We start from the raw sequence: 13520 nt of genomic DNA on the forward strand, positions 1-13520 counted from the left end.
ACATGAACACACACACATGCACACACATGTAGTCGTTTTAGGAACTAGACTGCCAGTTTATGAATTTGCAATGATAAATCACTTTCCCGGGATATAAGCGTGATGGTCACATCCTTTCCTCTCAGTCCAGGGGTCGTCCTTGAACTGCACAGCCACAGTGCCAGTCCCAACAGTGCCAAGATTCCCCTCCGAGGAATTCACTCTTCCCGTCTCTCATCTTGGAGCTGCCGATTTGTGCCCCACTAGAGGAGCCAAGAGGTCCCTAGAACCTCCTCCTCTCATGCGGACAGCCTGGCAGGCACCCCCCAACTCCGGGCTCTCAGGCCTCGTTTGGATTTATTTTGAAGGAAGCTATTGTTTACTAAATGCTTAATTCTCCCGGAATGGTGCCAAGCGCTTCATACAGCCCTGCCCAATGAGCTGGGCCCTCCCGCACCTTTAGGGAATGAGCTGAGCTATCTGCAGGGGCACTCGAGGTGGGACAGGCACAGTGTGGCAGCGCGTGGATCTGGCTGCTGTTTTCCTTTGTGACTGGCACCTCTCCTCTCCCCCTTCCCTCCTCCCCCCGCTTTGCTCCCCCAGCCTTTCTTCCTTGGCCTTCAAGGCCATACACACTCCCTGGAAAGAGCCCTTGCTGCCACCTCTGTTACTCATCGTCCTTGGCCCGTGCTTGCTCCAAGTGCTGGCACCCCCAGCTCCTAGGAAAACTGCTGGCAGTGTCCCCACCAACGGAAATTTCCTTGGCCTTTCTGTTTGTTTCGCTTTGTTTCTGGCCCTGCCACGTGTGGCCCAGGCCTCGGGAGCCTGTCTGTGTGCAGTTCTCTGCACCTTGTCTGCTCCCTTCCCTTCGTCTTATGGGCACTGCCCCTCCTTCCATCCAGGGTTTGCTGTGTTTTCATCTCATTTTTCTCTGTTTCTCTCTGAAAACCTTTCTCTAGCCCTACCTGTCCTTCATCTGAGGTTCTCATTCCCTCCATCACCAGCAGCTCCAGATTCCCAATCTGGGTGAACAAAGAGGACAGAAAATCTGTGAAGGAGAGGACTGAGAACCTGGAAAAATTGGCTGCAGAGACGAGGAGGGGACCGGGAGCAAGTGAAGCTGAGTAGGAGAGAAATAAAAAGGAAACTGGGTTTTGGAGAAAATGACAAATAAAGTGAAACCAGACTGGCCCACGTGGATGGGAGCCAAGGGAGGGATGACCCAGCTCATTTCCATGGCCCGGGAGAGACACCGGATCCTTCTTTCAGTCTGTGGCAGGGAGGGCCTAGATCCTTTGAGCAGATGTGAAGCTGGTGGGGAAGCCAAAAGTGGGGTTGGGACAAGGTCAGAGGCTGACACTGGGAGACAGAGACAGCAGCAGTGGCCTTGGACCTGAGAGCAACCGAGTCAGGGAGGGGCCGAGGTCAGCTCGGGGTCCATGGCCAGGACGCACGTCCAGTGAGGAGGGCGCCCCATCCTCACTCTGGGAACAGCGTCCTCGGCTGTCCTGCGGGAGTGCTGCCTCCCACTCTCCAAGCACACCTTGCTCCAGGCGGGGTCACCCTCGGGCTGGCCAGACGAGCAGCCAAAGCCGGGCCCCTGAGAATCAGCCCTGGGATGGTGGCTGGAACTGCCGGGAAAGAGGTGACGTCGCTCCACTGGAGGCCAAGCCACAGCCTCGGGTGGCCACCATTGCCCCATCAGGGAACCCCCATGAGTGTCCCCTGGGGAAAGCAGAGCCTGGGGGAGCACTCAGAGCCCTGGCAGTCGACAACCCCTGCACCCGGTTGCAGCCCTGACTCTTTAGGATCGGAGCTGGCAAATCTCCCTCTTCTTTGCTTAAGCCAGTTTGAGGTGGGGTTCTGCCAGGTAAACCAAAAAGAAGTCTTAAGAAGGCTTACTGGAATTCCTCACTTGGAGAGCAGCAGTGAGATCCCAGGCTGCAGGGACAAGAGGGAGGAAGGCAGGGGGCAGCGACGGGTGGGAGATGGCGCATGCTGGCTCTGGAGCTGACTGTGCAAATCTCTTCCCAACTCCACTATTGGTGACTGCACCTTCAAAACTTGAACTCGGCCATGCAGGGTTATTTGCACCATGGAAAGTGGCGAACACCACACATCACCGCTCTTGTACCTCCACCCAGCCCCGGAAAGCCAGCTGCTAGGCCTGTACCAGCATTCCCCACCCATGGACTCAGGAGGGCCAGGCTTACCTGGGACCACTTCTGAAAGTTGCACCAGCCCCAGCTTCCCTGAGGACAAGGCTGAGTCACGAAGCATGGACCAGGCTGAGCTGCAGTCTGCACAGGTGGAGTTAAACAGGCCATAGCCAACTCGCCCCTCACCCAGGGTCTGCACAGACCTCACCTGCAGCCAAATTACATTTGAGCACACAGTAAAAGGATGGAAACTGATGATCCTCCTGCTCCCTCCCTTCCATTTCTTTGCTCTCAGTTTAGTCACTGTTTTTTGTTTGTTTGATTGTTTGTTTGTTTTTGAGACAATGTCTTGCTCTGTCGCCCAGGCTGGAGGGCAGTGGTGCAATCTCAGCTCACTGCAACCTCCGCCTCCTGGGTTCAAGTGATTCTCCTGCCTCAGCCTCCTGAGTAGCTGGGACTACAGGCACGCACCACCACACTTGGCTAATTTTTCTATTTTTAGTAGAGATGGGGTTTCACCATGTTGGCCAGGCTGGTCTGGAACTCCTGACCTCAGGTGATCCACCTGCCTCTGCCTCCCAAAGCACTGGGATTACAGGCATGAGCTACTGCGCCTGGCCAATTTAGTCACTTATTTTATTTTATTTTATTTTTTTGAAACTAAGTCTCACTTTGTTGCCCAGGCTGGAGTGCAGTGGCGTGATCTCGACTCACAACTTCCGCCTCCCAGGTTCAAGCAATTCTTCTGCCTCAGCCTCCCCAGTAGCTGGGATTACAGGTGCTTGCCACCACACCCAGCTAATTTTTGTATTTTTACTTTTTTTTTTGAGACCAGGTTTCACTCTTGTCACCCAGGCTGGAGTGCAATGGCATGATCTCAGCTCACCGCAACCTCCACCTACCAGGTTCAAGCGATTTTCCTGCCTCAGCCTTCCAAGTAGTTAGGATTACAGGCATGCACCACCATGCCTGGCTACTTTTGTATTTTTTGTAGAGATGGGGTTTCTCCATGTTGGTCAGGCTGGTCTCGAAATCCTGACCTCAGGTGATCTGCCCGCCTCAGCCTCCCAAAGTGCTGGGACTACAGGCGTGAGCCACTGCACCCGGCCAATTTTTGTATTTTTTAGTAGAGATGGGCTTTCACCATATTGGCCAGTCTGGTCTCGAACTCCTGACCTCAAGCAATCCACCTGCCTCGGCCTCCCAAAGTGTTGGGATTACAGGCATGAACCACTGCACCTGGCCACTTTTATTTGCTTGTATCAGGACTCTTGGAAGCAAGTGATAGGAACTTAAATCAAACTGATTTTAAAAAGAGGCTTATTAGTACAGGGGTTGACTTGGCTTCAGGTACAGCTACATTCAGAGGCCCCAAAATTGGCTTGGGCCTTGATATCCCCCACCTTGGCTTTGCCCTCCCGTGTGGACACTTTCTCAGGAGGGCCCTCACCTGCTGCGGGGCACAGCTATGGAAATAATCTCTTTAAATACATCCCAGAAAAAAACTCCTTGGCTCTCATTGGCTGGTCTTGAGTCACGTGCCCATGCCTGTACCAATTGATGCAGCCAGTGACAGGGCTGTTCTGAGTGGCCATGCCCAGGTCCCCACTCCCTCCTACCCCGTGAATGGGAGTCGGGGATGGGCTCCCAAGGAAAACAGGAATGTTGGACCCAGGAGGCAGGAGGATGGAAGCCGAGCCAGCAACACAGCAGATGCCCTTACAAAGCCATGGACTGGCGGGATCAGCGGCACCTGGGAGCCTGCTGGCATGAGATTCTTGGATCTGCCTTGCACCTGCCAAGTCAGAATGTCTAGAGGAAGCACAGGTTGTGTTCTTTTGTGTGTATGTTATTGTTATTATTATTTTTTTTTGAGAGACAGGATCTCACGGTGTTGCCCAGGCTGGAGTTAAGTGGCACAATCCCAGGTTACTGCAGCCTCAATCTCTTGGGCTTAAGCAAGCCTCCTGTCTCAGCCTCCCGAGTAGCTGGGACCACAGGCATGCACCACCACGTCCAGCTAAATTTTTTATTTTTATTTTTGTAGAGATGCATTCTCGTTACCCTCCCGCCTTGGCCTATCACAGTGCTGGGGTTACAGGTGTGAGCCGCCGGGCCGACAGGAGTCTGTGCTCTAACACACTCTCCAGGGGATGTTGGTGCACACTGGTGTGTGAGAACTGTTTGTCAGCCCCCCACTAAAATTAGCATTTTATTCACTGATGTGAATAATATCCTCGCCAGGACCAGGTGTGGTGGGGAAGGGGAGGTTCCAGGGAAAGTTGCGAGGCTGTTCCTGAGGAGGGTGTGCCACACAGACAGGCACGCAGGTTGAGATTCTTGACCAAAAGCAGGCTTTGACTAGTGATCCTGGGGGATAATTACCATCTGCAGTTTTCTTGTTTTCTAGCCTAAAACCTGAGCCTGGGTTCCCTTGGGGATACAAAAAACATCTAGATTCCAAGGCACACCTGCTGCCACGAGCTGAACAAAAAATAACAAGTGTGCCCTTAAAGCACTGCAGGGATGTCCCTGCTCCACCGCCAACAGGGCTGAGGCGTGGGCTTGTTCTTGCCCTGGGGGGTGAGGGACGGGCCTCCCGTGCAGACCTCAAGGCCCAGTGGACACAGCCTCTGCTGGGCTTGAGCCAGAGGCCCGTCTGGGCCCTGGGCCGGCTGCCAGCTCTCCTGGGGACCGACTGTGACCTTGGCCTCACTCACCCAGGGTGCTGGTGCTTCCTCTCTGCATGGGGATCAGCTCCTGGTGGCCTCCTGCTGGATTTTGTGGATGTTCGATGCAGATTCTTTCTCTAAAGGGTGCCTGCTCCCCAGATTCCCTTCTTTGCAGAGCACAGAGTCCCACTGGGAGGCCTCTGTGGCCTCTGGCCAAGGAGTTCCCCAAGCCTCCTTTTTCCCCATCTGTAAAATAGGGACTGGTCTGTGTCTCCCACGACTGTTGAAAGGAAGACTGCAGTGGTTCAAGTGAAGCCCTTGGTGAGGAGAAGTGACTTGGTGAAGGGCTAGAATCTGCAGTCGGAACGGAAGCCGGCTCCCTGCACTGGGTCACTCACCCTTGGCAGTCGCCCCTTCTCTGAGCCTCCATTTCTTGCTACATAAAACAAGGGTCCCGCAATACTCTCTCTAGTGGCTTCTGTTTTGTGCCATGCTGCTATTCATAGATGGCAGTGCTTTTTTTTGTTTGTTTGTTTGTTTTCCATGATGGAGTCTCGCTCTGTCACCCAAGCTGGAGTGCAGTGGCTCAATCTCTGCTCACTGCAAACTCCACCTCCCAAGTTCAAGCGATTCTCCTGCCTCAGTCCCCCGAAGAACTGGAACCACAGGTGTGCGCCACCAACCCGGCTAATTTTTGTATTTTTAGTAGAGATGGGATTTCACCATGTTGGCCAGGCTGGTCTTGAACTTCTGACCTCAGGTGATCCACCCACCTTGGCTTCCCAAAGTGCTGGGATTATAAGCATGAGCCAGCTCATGCCAGGCTGGGCGAGCTGGCTTGAGGTGAGCCGAGATCACACCACCGCACTCCAGCCTGGGCAACAGAGCGAGACTCCGTCTCAAAAAGAAAAAAAAATCCACCTCCTCCAGCGTCAATGTTTAAAAGTACCTACCTCTTCAGCACACAGGGATCAAAGGGGAAGAAGGTGTCCAGTGGGTTTGTGCAGGTCTGCACTGAGTCTCCTCCAGTGGTACTCCTAATGACTGGCAGCATCTGGCGATTGTTCCTCTCGATGATGGTGTAGCAGAAGACGAGCTGGTACTTACTGTGGAACAAAAAAACAACACAGACAGAGGCATTAACATGCTGGAGTGACTCTGCAGATGTGAGCTGCATGTGACAACTGTACCTACCACAGAGAAATTGCTGAATATAACAAGTGCTAGTAAAAATAACAATATAAAGCAGAAAGTAACACTTTTAGGATACCGTTCTATGGGTCTTCTATCTGCAAGTTTGCTAAGGAGAAAGAAAACGTGGCTATCACTCAGAATGTGAAACTGGGCTTATATTTTAATGAGTAATAGATATTATTCATTAAAAATAAATGTTTGCAAGGCAAAACTCTTAGATTACATAACTATAGGTGTCTTTATTTTTACTGTTTGCAAAAGAATTAGAAGGTTGGTGGAAAAGGGATTCAGGAGTTACTCAAGAGGAAATAGTGGCTGGTGAAGAGACTTGCTGAAGAAGCACTGAAGAAGAAATAAGCCTTTACTGAAGGAGGGACACGGGGTTGACTAAGTCATGACCTCAAAAACAGGCACAGAAAGGACTAGGCATGCCGAGTGAGAACAGTTAAATGCATAGAAGAAAACACAAAATAAAGACAATTATGTTTTTAATTTTTCCAGTAGTTGTCTCTAAATGATTGAGCAACTTGAAAAATTATTTATTGGACAGCTTCTCCAAGATGAGGACTTAGATCTCACTTCTGTCACTCTCCATCTCAGGTTCTCAGGTCACCATGGCAACTTCAAGCCACATACTTTGATTTCTGTCCTGTTAGCCAAGGCTCACAGCACTTGACCCCTCCTCCTGGTGGAGGACACATCAGCAAAACCACAATGGAGGGTGGTTTGCACTATCAGGTAAAGTTGAAGATCTGCATCTCCTACAACCCCGCAACTGACCGCACTTCCGGGTATGTGACAAGGAAGCGTGTGCCCACAAACAAGAATGTTCCTGAGCACTAAAACACTAACACAGCCGGCTGGGCACGGTGGCTCACACCTGTAATCCCAGCACTTTGGGAGGTTGAGGCAGGTGGTTCACTTGAGCTCAGGAGTTTGAGACCAGCCTGGTCAACATGATGAAACCCCGTCTCTACTAAAAATACAAAAATTAGCTGGGTGTGGTGGCAGGCGCCTGTAGTCCCAGCTATTCGGGAGGCTGAGGCAGGAGAACTGCATGAGCCTGGGAGGTGGTGGTTGTAGTGAGCTAAGATCACACCACTGCACTCCAGCCTGGGTGACAGAGCAAGACCTTGTCCCAAAAAAAAAAAAAAAAAAAAAAAAGACAAAAACTAACAGATGAAATCCCAACAAAGACTCAATAAAAAAGATTCCCAGAACATAACACAGCAGTTAAAATCAAAATAAAGCTTTGTGTCAATATGGTTCAATCTCAAAAGCATCAAGCAGGCAAAAGCAACAGCTACAGAATGGTACACGCCTTTATTTACCATATCTGTACCTAGGCAGAGACTTTTATTTCAATCCCCTGCTCTTAGCCTCACATCGCATCACACTCTGTCCCTCCAATGTGCATGCCAACCCCAAATCGAGAGCCCCGGACCAGATGGTTCACAAATGCAGTCCTCTGTCCCCACCCCGAGAACATACCAGGGACAGCGGCCTCTGCTTTGCTTCATCCATCCTCACTCTTTGAGCTGCTCACCATCTTAACCAACGTGCTGAAGCCTCCACCCACTCACCGCCGTTGCTTATTGGTCTCTTTATGCCTTTTCCTAATCCTTTACTATCACTGAGACTCAGAAGAGAGGACACCTTGAACCAGATGCCTAGCAAAGGAGAACTAAAGAGGCTGACAGAGCTCAGCAAGCTGCTGGCTCTTATCTGTTGAAGATTTTAAGCTATGATCTGGCCTAAATATCCTCATTGAATATTCAATTCTCCAATTCGCTTTCTCCATAAAGCAGAATAACTTAGTGAAAGCTTACAAAGGAGCCAGACTACATTTAAATCTGTGCTGCCAGTCTAGCTCTATGACTTTAGGCAAGTGATTTCACCTCTCTGTACCTCCACCTCCCAGTTGATAAACAGGGTTTCATCCTAGAGGGTTGTTTGAGGATCAAATGAGTTCTATGTAAAGTGCTTAGAACTGCCTGGCACAGAGGAAAGGCTATGGATTAGCCATAGCTACCAGACCTGAGAGAACAGAACTCTCTAAACCAATCTCTTACAGGTCAACATTTGCCTCATGTCCAGTTTATTTCTATTACTATTACAGGAGTCACTCTAATAAGCATCTATGGCTTTGCCCCTCTCAGCTTACTGGTTGCCATACTTATTTCAAAGGGCTGCCCTTTGGATAAGAAGTAGTAGTAATTTCCAGTGCCATCAAAGTATAAAAACAATAGCTGTATCACAGTATTTCCTGCAAGGACTGGGTTGTTGTTGTTTGTTTAAGAGACAGGGTCTCATTCTGGAGCCCAGACTGGAATGCAGTGGTACAATCAGGGCTCACTGCATCCTTGACCTCCTGGGCTCAAGTGATCCTCCTACCTCAGCCTCCTGAGTAGTTGGGACTACAGGCACAGGCAACCACACCCAGCTAATTTTTAAATTTTTTTTATAGAGATAGGGTCTCACTATGTTGCTCAAGCTGGTCTTTTAACTCCTGGCCTCAAGCAATCCTCCCACCTCAGCCTCCCAAAATGTTGAGATTACAGGCATCAGCCACCATGCCTGGCCTTTTATAATGTTACTAATTTCATAGAAATTTAACAGACTCTTACAATACTAGATAAACATAAATAAAAATATTTTAAATAACTCCCATCAAGAAAGCATAAATAACTTTCTTTGTGATTGCAGCAAAAAAGTTAACCACTGAGGGCAGGCAAATCTTCAGGGGATTTAGCTGGCTCATCACTATCCGCTCAAAATTCAGACTCTGAAGATACTGCAAACCTTTGGTTTAAAAAAAAAAAAACATTTTTTAAAGGTACAAATAAGTGAAAAGTGTAAGATATCTTTAAAAGCACAAATTATCACACATTTTTAAAAAACTTAAAAAAATTATTTGCAGAAATGCTTTAAATAAAGGTCCATGCAGATAGTCACACAGTATATGGCCCAGAAGAGTATCACTAGGCTAACCACATTCATTGGTCACCAAGGCAGCTTCTCTAAAGGAAACTTAGGAAGTAGCAGGCTGTAAGATTCCATGACAACGTGAAGTTCATATGTTTGTAAGCTCAGTGTATGCTGAGATAACACAGAGGGAGAAAAAGACCTTGTGATTTGGTTTCAGCTAACAATCACGACAGGCAACAAAACAAAACAGCAATTTGATTCTAGCTTGCATGTCTCGTTAGTGAAGCTGAGTGCTGTTTTCAGGTGCACAGTAGTCATCTGTAGTTTTTTTTCTAAACAAGAAAACTCCAAATTTGCCTTCTACCTCAACGGACGGCAAATTTAGACAGAAGCCACTTTCTTAGACTTAATGAATACAATTCTTTCCTACATGAGTAAAATAAAGACATCACATTTATTTTAAGAGGCAAGCTGACCAACTTGTACTTAAGTATATTTTCTTAGGAGTTTCTTTGATGCATATTTCAATAAAAATTACCTAAATGGAATGTCACTGCTTACAAAAACAAGATATTTAATTCAGATTCCTGGCATTAATTTATACAAAGAAAAGCAGAGCTTGTATTTACTTACCTTGTGATAAAACCTCATCCTACTAGTTCATACAACATCTTTTAGAAGCATGTAGGATGTAGGTAAACATATATAATGCAACACGTACAACTTTCAGTTTAGAGCTGTGGCTGTTAACCTAAGAGACTGCAACCCCCACAGAGGACACCTGGCAGTGTCTGGAGACACTTTTAGTTGTCACAGCTGGGGGTGGTCAGGGACTGCTGTTGGCAGCTAGTAGGTGGAGGCTGTTAAACATCCTACAGTGCAGAGGACAGCCCCCGACGATGAAGGATGATGCAGCCCAAATGGCAATCATGCAGGCTTGACAGACCCTGGTTTAGAGGAAGTGACCCACAAAACCATATGAATTATTCATAAACATAAACAGAACAATTTACAATGACTTATAAACACTGTTCTTGGAGACTCTCTTCAACTAAAATACACTAATCTAATAAGTTTCAACTGATAGATTTGAATTCTAAGTAACTCTTAGAAATTAGCAAAACAATACTGGTCAATTAAGTCTCAAGGCTTCAGGCAGAGTTTAATCTATATAAACTCAAACTTTAGGGTCAGCTGAACCTGGCTTCAGTTTTCTAATCCTGCCAGTAACCATGTGATCTTGGGAAAATGACTTTCCTGTGCTTTGGTGCTGTCTGTAAAGGGAGAATACCTGCCATTTACTGGGCTGTTACAAGGACAACAAAGAGAAGGTGCATCCAACTGAAGCTTTGTACAGGGCGCTGGCACAGCCCAGGGCTCAGCCTCACCTCTGGAGACATCTTCACATTTCAAACCTTCAAAGGCAGAAACCTCTTTCTTAACCTCAAATCCATCTTAAGGGGTTTGTAGGGTTCTCAAGCTCAAATCTATCTTAAGGGGTTTGTAGGGGCCTATGAGCTGCTTGAAATTATTATTAAAAGTTTGAGTGTACATGCAGTTTTCTGAATCCAGTTTTTATAAAAATCTCAAAAAAGTAATGAATCACCATTCTGAAGGGTGACAAGAACACAAGGAAAATCCAGTCCAGCACTCCCACAACACTGACCTTCTTTCAGGTTTCCGCTCAAAAGCTGCTTGTGTCTAAAAACAAAGGTGTAGAACACAGCTTGGCAGGCTGAGTAAAATGGTCCATGGAGAGCAACATCGCAGAATGCCTTTGTTCCTGAATCCTGGTTATTAAGGTATATGTGCAGCCAGTTAACCAAAAGATCTGGGCATGATTTTACAGTACTAGATAAAAGAAAAATTCAAGTCAACTTTACACTTCATAAAAAAATCAGAATAACATAAAAACACACAACTGCCTTTCATTACAAACCATGCTAAGTAAGTTCATAGGTTTCTTTAAATCATACCCATGGGTACAGAGGAAAAGCAAAGAAAGGAAGGATAAGGATGGTTGCGTAGGAAGACAACCTTCGAATTACAAGGCAGAGTAGCTCTGACCTTCTAGGAACAGGTGAGCCCCTAAGAACGTCCCAAGGGATGGAAAGCAGGTTCTCCTAACCATCTCAAAGGCACCCCTCTTAGGGTGATTGGCCAAATAGGACATGTTCACCAACACCTCTCAAGAGAAAGACAGTCTGGTGGACTTCAGTATTCCCTGATGCATCCAGTCAAGTCCTATGGTGAATAATTTTGTTCTTGGGGAAGGGTTTCAACAGCATCCTTGTCCAAAGATATCTTCATGGGCCACTGAAAGAAACTGGCCTCCTAGATAGGTCTATTACCTTTAAAAGGGGTTTTCTTCAGCTTTAACAGATACAATAGATTTGGAATGCAAATGAAAAAATGACAAACCTACAAAAAGAATCAAAACAGTATACAACACTGTCCTCTATCCACAAAACAAATGGATCTTTAAGTGCAACCACACAAAAGAGATGACAAAAGCCTTACATACAGGGTTTTATATATAAAAAAGGAGACACTTTATTCTAAAATCACCACTTAGAAATATAAATATCTTGCACAGAGTAGGAATTTTATTCACTTTAAAAACATGCCAAAAACATATGGGAGATATTTCTGACTTGAGACAATGCTATACTCTTTTTAAAGCATGATATTAAAAAGTACTCGGAAAATTATGCTACTTACATAAGAGGAATAAATTTAGCTCTTGCCAAAAAGCTTCCAATATAATTTCCAGCAGCCTGCCTGATGATGGCGGGATTACTTGGATCCTGCAATTTTTTCCAAAGATGTTCCAAAAATGCCTCTGCGAATCCCTATAAAAAGAGAGGGCGTCGGTGTGATATTTTTTAATGCCTAAGATAATCTGGCTATCAAAATCCCAAGATTTTTACTTCACCAATGTAGGGAAAAGTTCTACTATCTCATGGGCTTCATTTTTAAAACACGTTGAGAGAATATCATTAAAAACAAAAGGCACCTCGGGTGTTAAATAATCCAATGGATCCCAAACCTAGCTAAGCATCAAAATCAACCCAGGGCCAGGCACAGTGGCTCACGCCTGTAATCCCAGCACTTTGGGAGGCCGAGGCGGGTGGATCACCCAAGGTCAGGAGCTCGAGACCAGACTGGCCAACATGGAGAAACCCTGTCTCTACTAAAAATACAAAAATTAGCCAGGCGTGGTGGCAGGTGCCTGTAATCCCAGCTACTTGGGAGGTTGAGGCAGGAGAATCGCTTGAACCCAGGAGGCAGAGGTTGCAGTGAGCTGAGATCATGCCACTACACTCCAGCCTGGGTGACAGAGTGAGACTCCATCTCAAAAAACAAACAAACAAAAAACAACAAAAAATTCAACCTGGGAGGTACAAATTCAATAGGTTTGTGACAGGGCTTTGGAATCCACATATTATAAAAACTCTTCAAGTGATTCCAATGTCAGCCAGAACTGGTGACCAACAATAATTCACATCCCATGGAGCTCCACATGGGCACTCCTGTGAGTGCAAAGCACCTTCCGGTCTCTGGACACACTGAACTCAACCATGAACAGAAATACGGACTAACGTACAGCTGGTATTTGAGTTAATTATGCCAATCATGGAAAAAAATAGACACAGCTTCTCACCAAACGGTGTAACTTCCAACTTCTCCTAAATAGCGCTGTTCTAAAGCTAGGCACGCCCATGTGGGCAGACTGAATTCAACCTTCTTTCCCATGACCAACACTCTCCTGACCTCTAGGAAGCCACAAAATCGTTGCAGAGAAGGAAAAGCCTATATTGTTTCCCCCACCAAAAAAAAAGAAGAAGAAGAAGAAGAAAAGACAAAGCCTAAAGTTTTTAAAATTCTAGATTAATAAGTTGGTTTGGGCTAGTTACAACTCAACCCTTGGAAAGAATAAAGGAAATACTGTTAATTACCGCATATGAGATTTTAATAGAGAAAGGCTTAAGGGAAGAGCACCACCTAGTGACCAAAAAGCAGGATGACATTTTCGGAGCACCTAGCTGGGCTGGCAGGCAGCAATCTGTTTTCTCTCCAAGTGTACTGAGAAGGGAACGTGGGCCAGGCACAGTTGTTCACACCTGTAATCCCAACGCTTTGCGGGGCAGGAGGTGGGCAGATCACTTGCGGTCAGGAGTTCAAGACCAGTCTGGCCAACATGGCGAAACCCCGCCTCTTCTAAAAACACAAAAATTAGCCAGGCATGGTAATCTGTGGTCCCAGCTACTCGTAAGAAGTAATGCTATAAAGTGTAAAAGTGGTAAAATGCAGAAATTAAACAGGTATGTTTTCTATTAGCCACGCCCTCACAGACAGCATCTGGCTTACAAAAACAAACACTGAAAGTTACAACAACAAAAGTGAAACATACTTCACCAAACCCAAATTCAAAGCCTTGGAAATAGACCAATTATGCTAAGTGCTAAATGACATGGCAGCAAATTACTCATATAAGGAATCGTTTTCAAGTTTGCTAAACTATTTTAATTCTTTCAATCTAAAGCCTTAACAAAGATGAGCAGCACTAGCTGTTTCCACCCTTTGA

General features: G+C 46.6%; 1 protein-coding gene across 28 annotated transcripts in view; it reads right to left on the minus strand.

Moving 5' to 3' along the window:
* The window catches only part of LOC134728385 (RNA polymerase I-specific transcription initiation factor RRN3-like), a 93009-nt gene that overhangs the window by 59004 nt on the left and 20485 nt on the right, over window positions 1-13520 (minus strand). For 18 of the 28 annotated variants that reach the window (XM_063598542.1, XM_063598544.1, XM_063598521.1 and 15 more), the window contains 3 exons: window positions 11654-11784; window positions 10599-10783; window positions 5764-5916 (listed from right to left, as the gene is read on the minus strand). In XM_063598542.1, the coding sequence (XP_063454612.1) occupies window positions 5768-5916; window positions 10599-10783; window positions 11654-11784 (465 nt within the window). In that variant the 3' untranslated portion in view covers window positions 5764-5767. Of the gene's footprint in view, window positions 1-35; window positions 5917-7495; window positions 8807-10598; window positions 10784-11653; window positions 11785-13520 lie in introns of those variants that run through there. The other 10 variants (XM_063598536.1, XM_063598535.1, XM_063598534.1 and 7 more) reach the window with 6 other exon arrangements.

Source organism: Pan paniscus, chromosome 18, assembly GCF_029289425.2.
Source record: "Pan paniscus chromosome 18, NHGRI_mPanPan1-v2.0_pri, whole genome shotgun sequence".
NCBI classification, from domain to species: domain Eukaryota; kingdom Metazoa; phylum Chordata; class Mammalia; order Primates; family Hominidae; genus Pan; species Pan paniscus.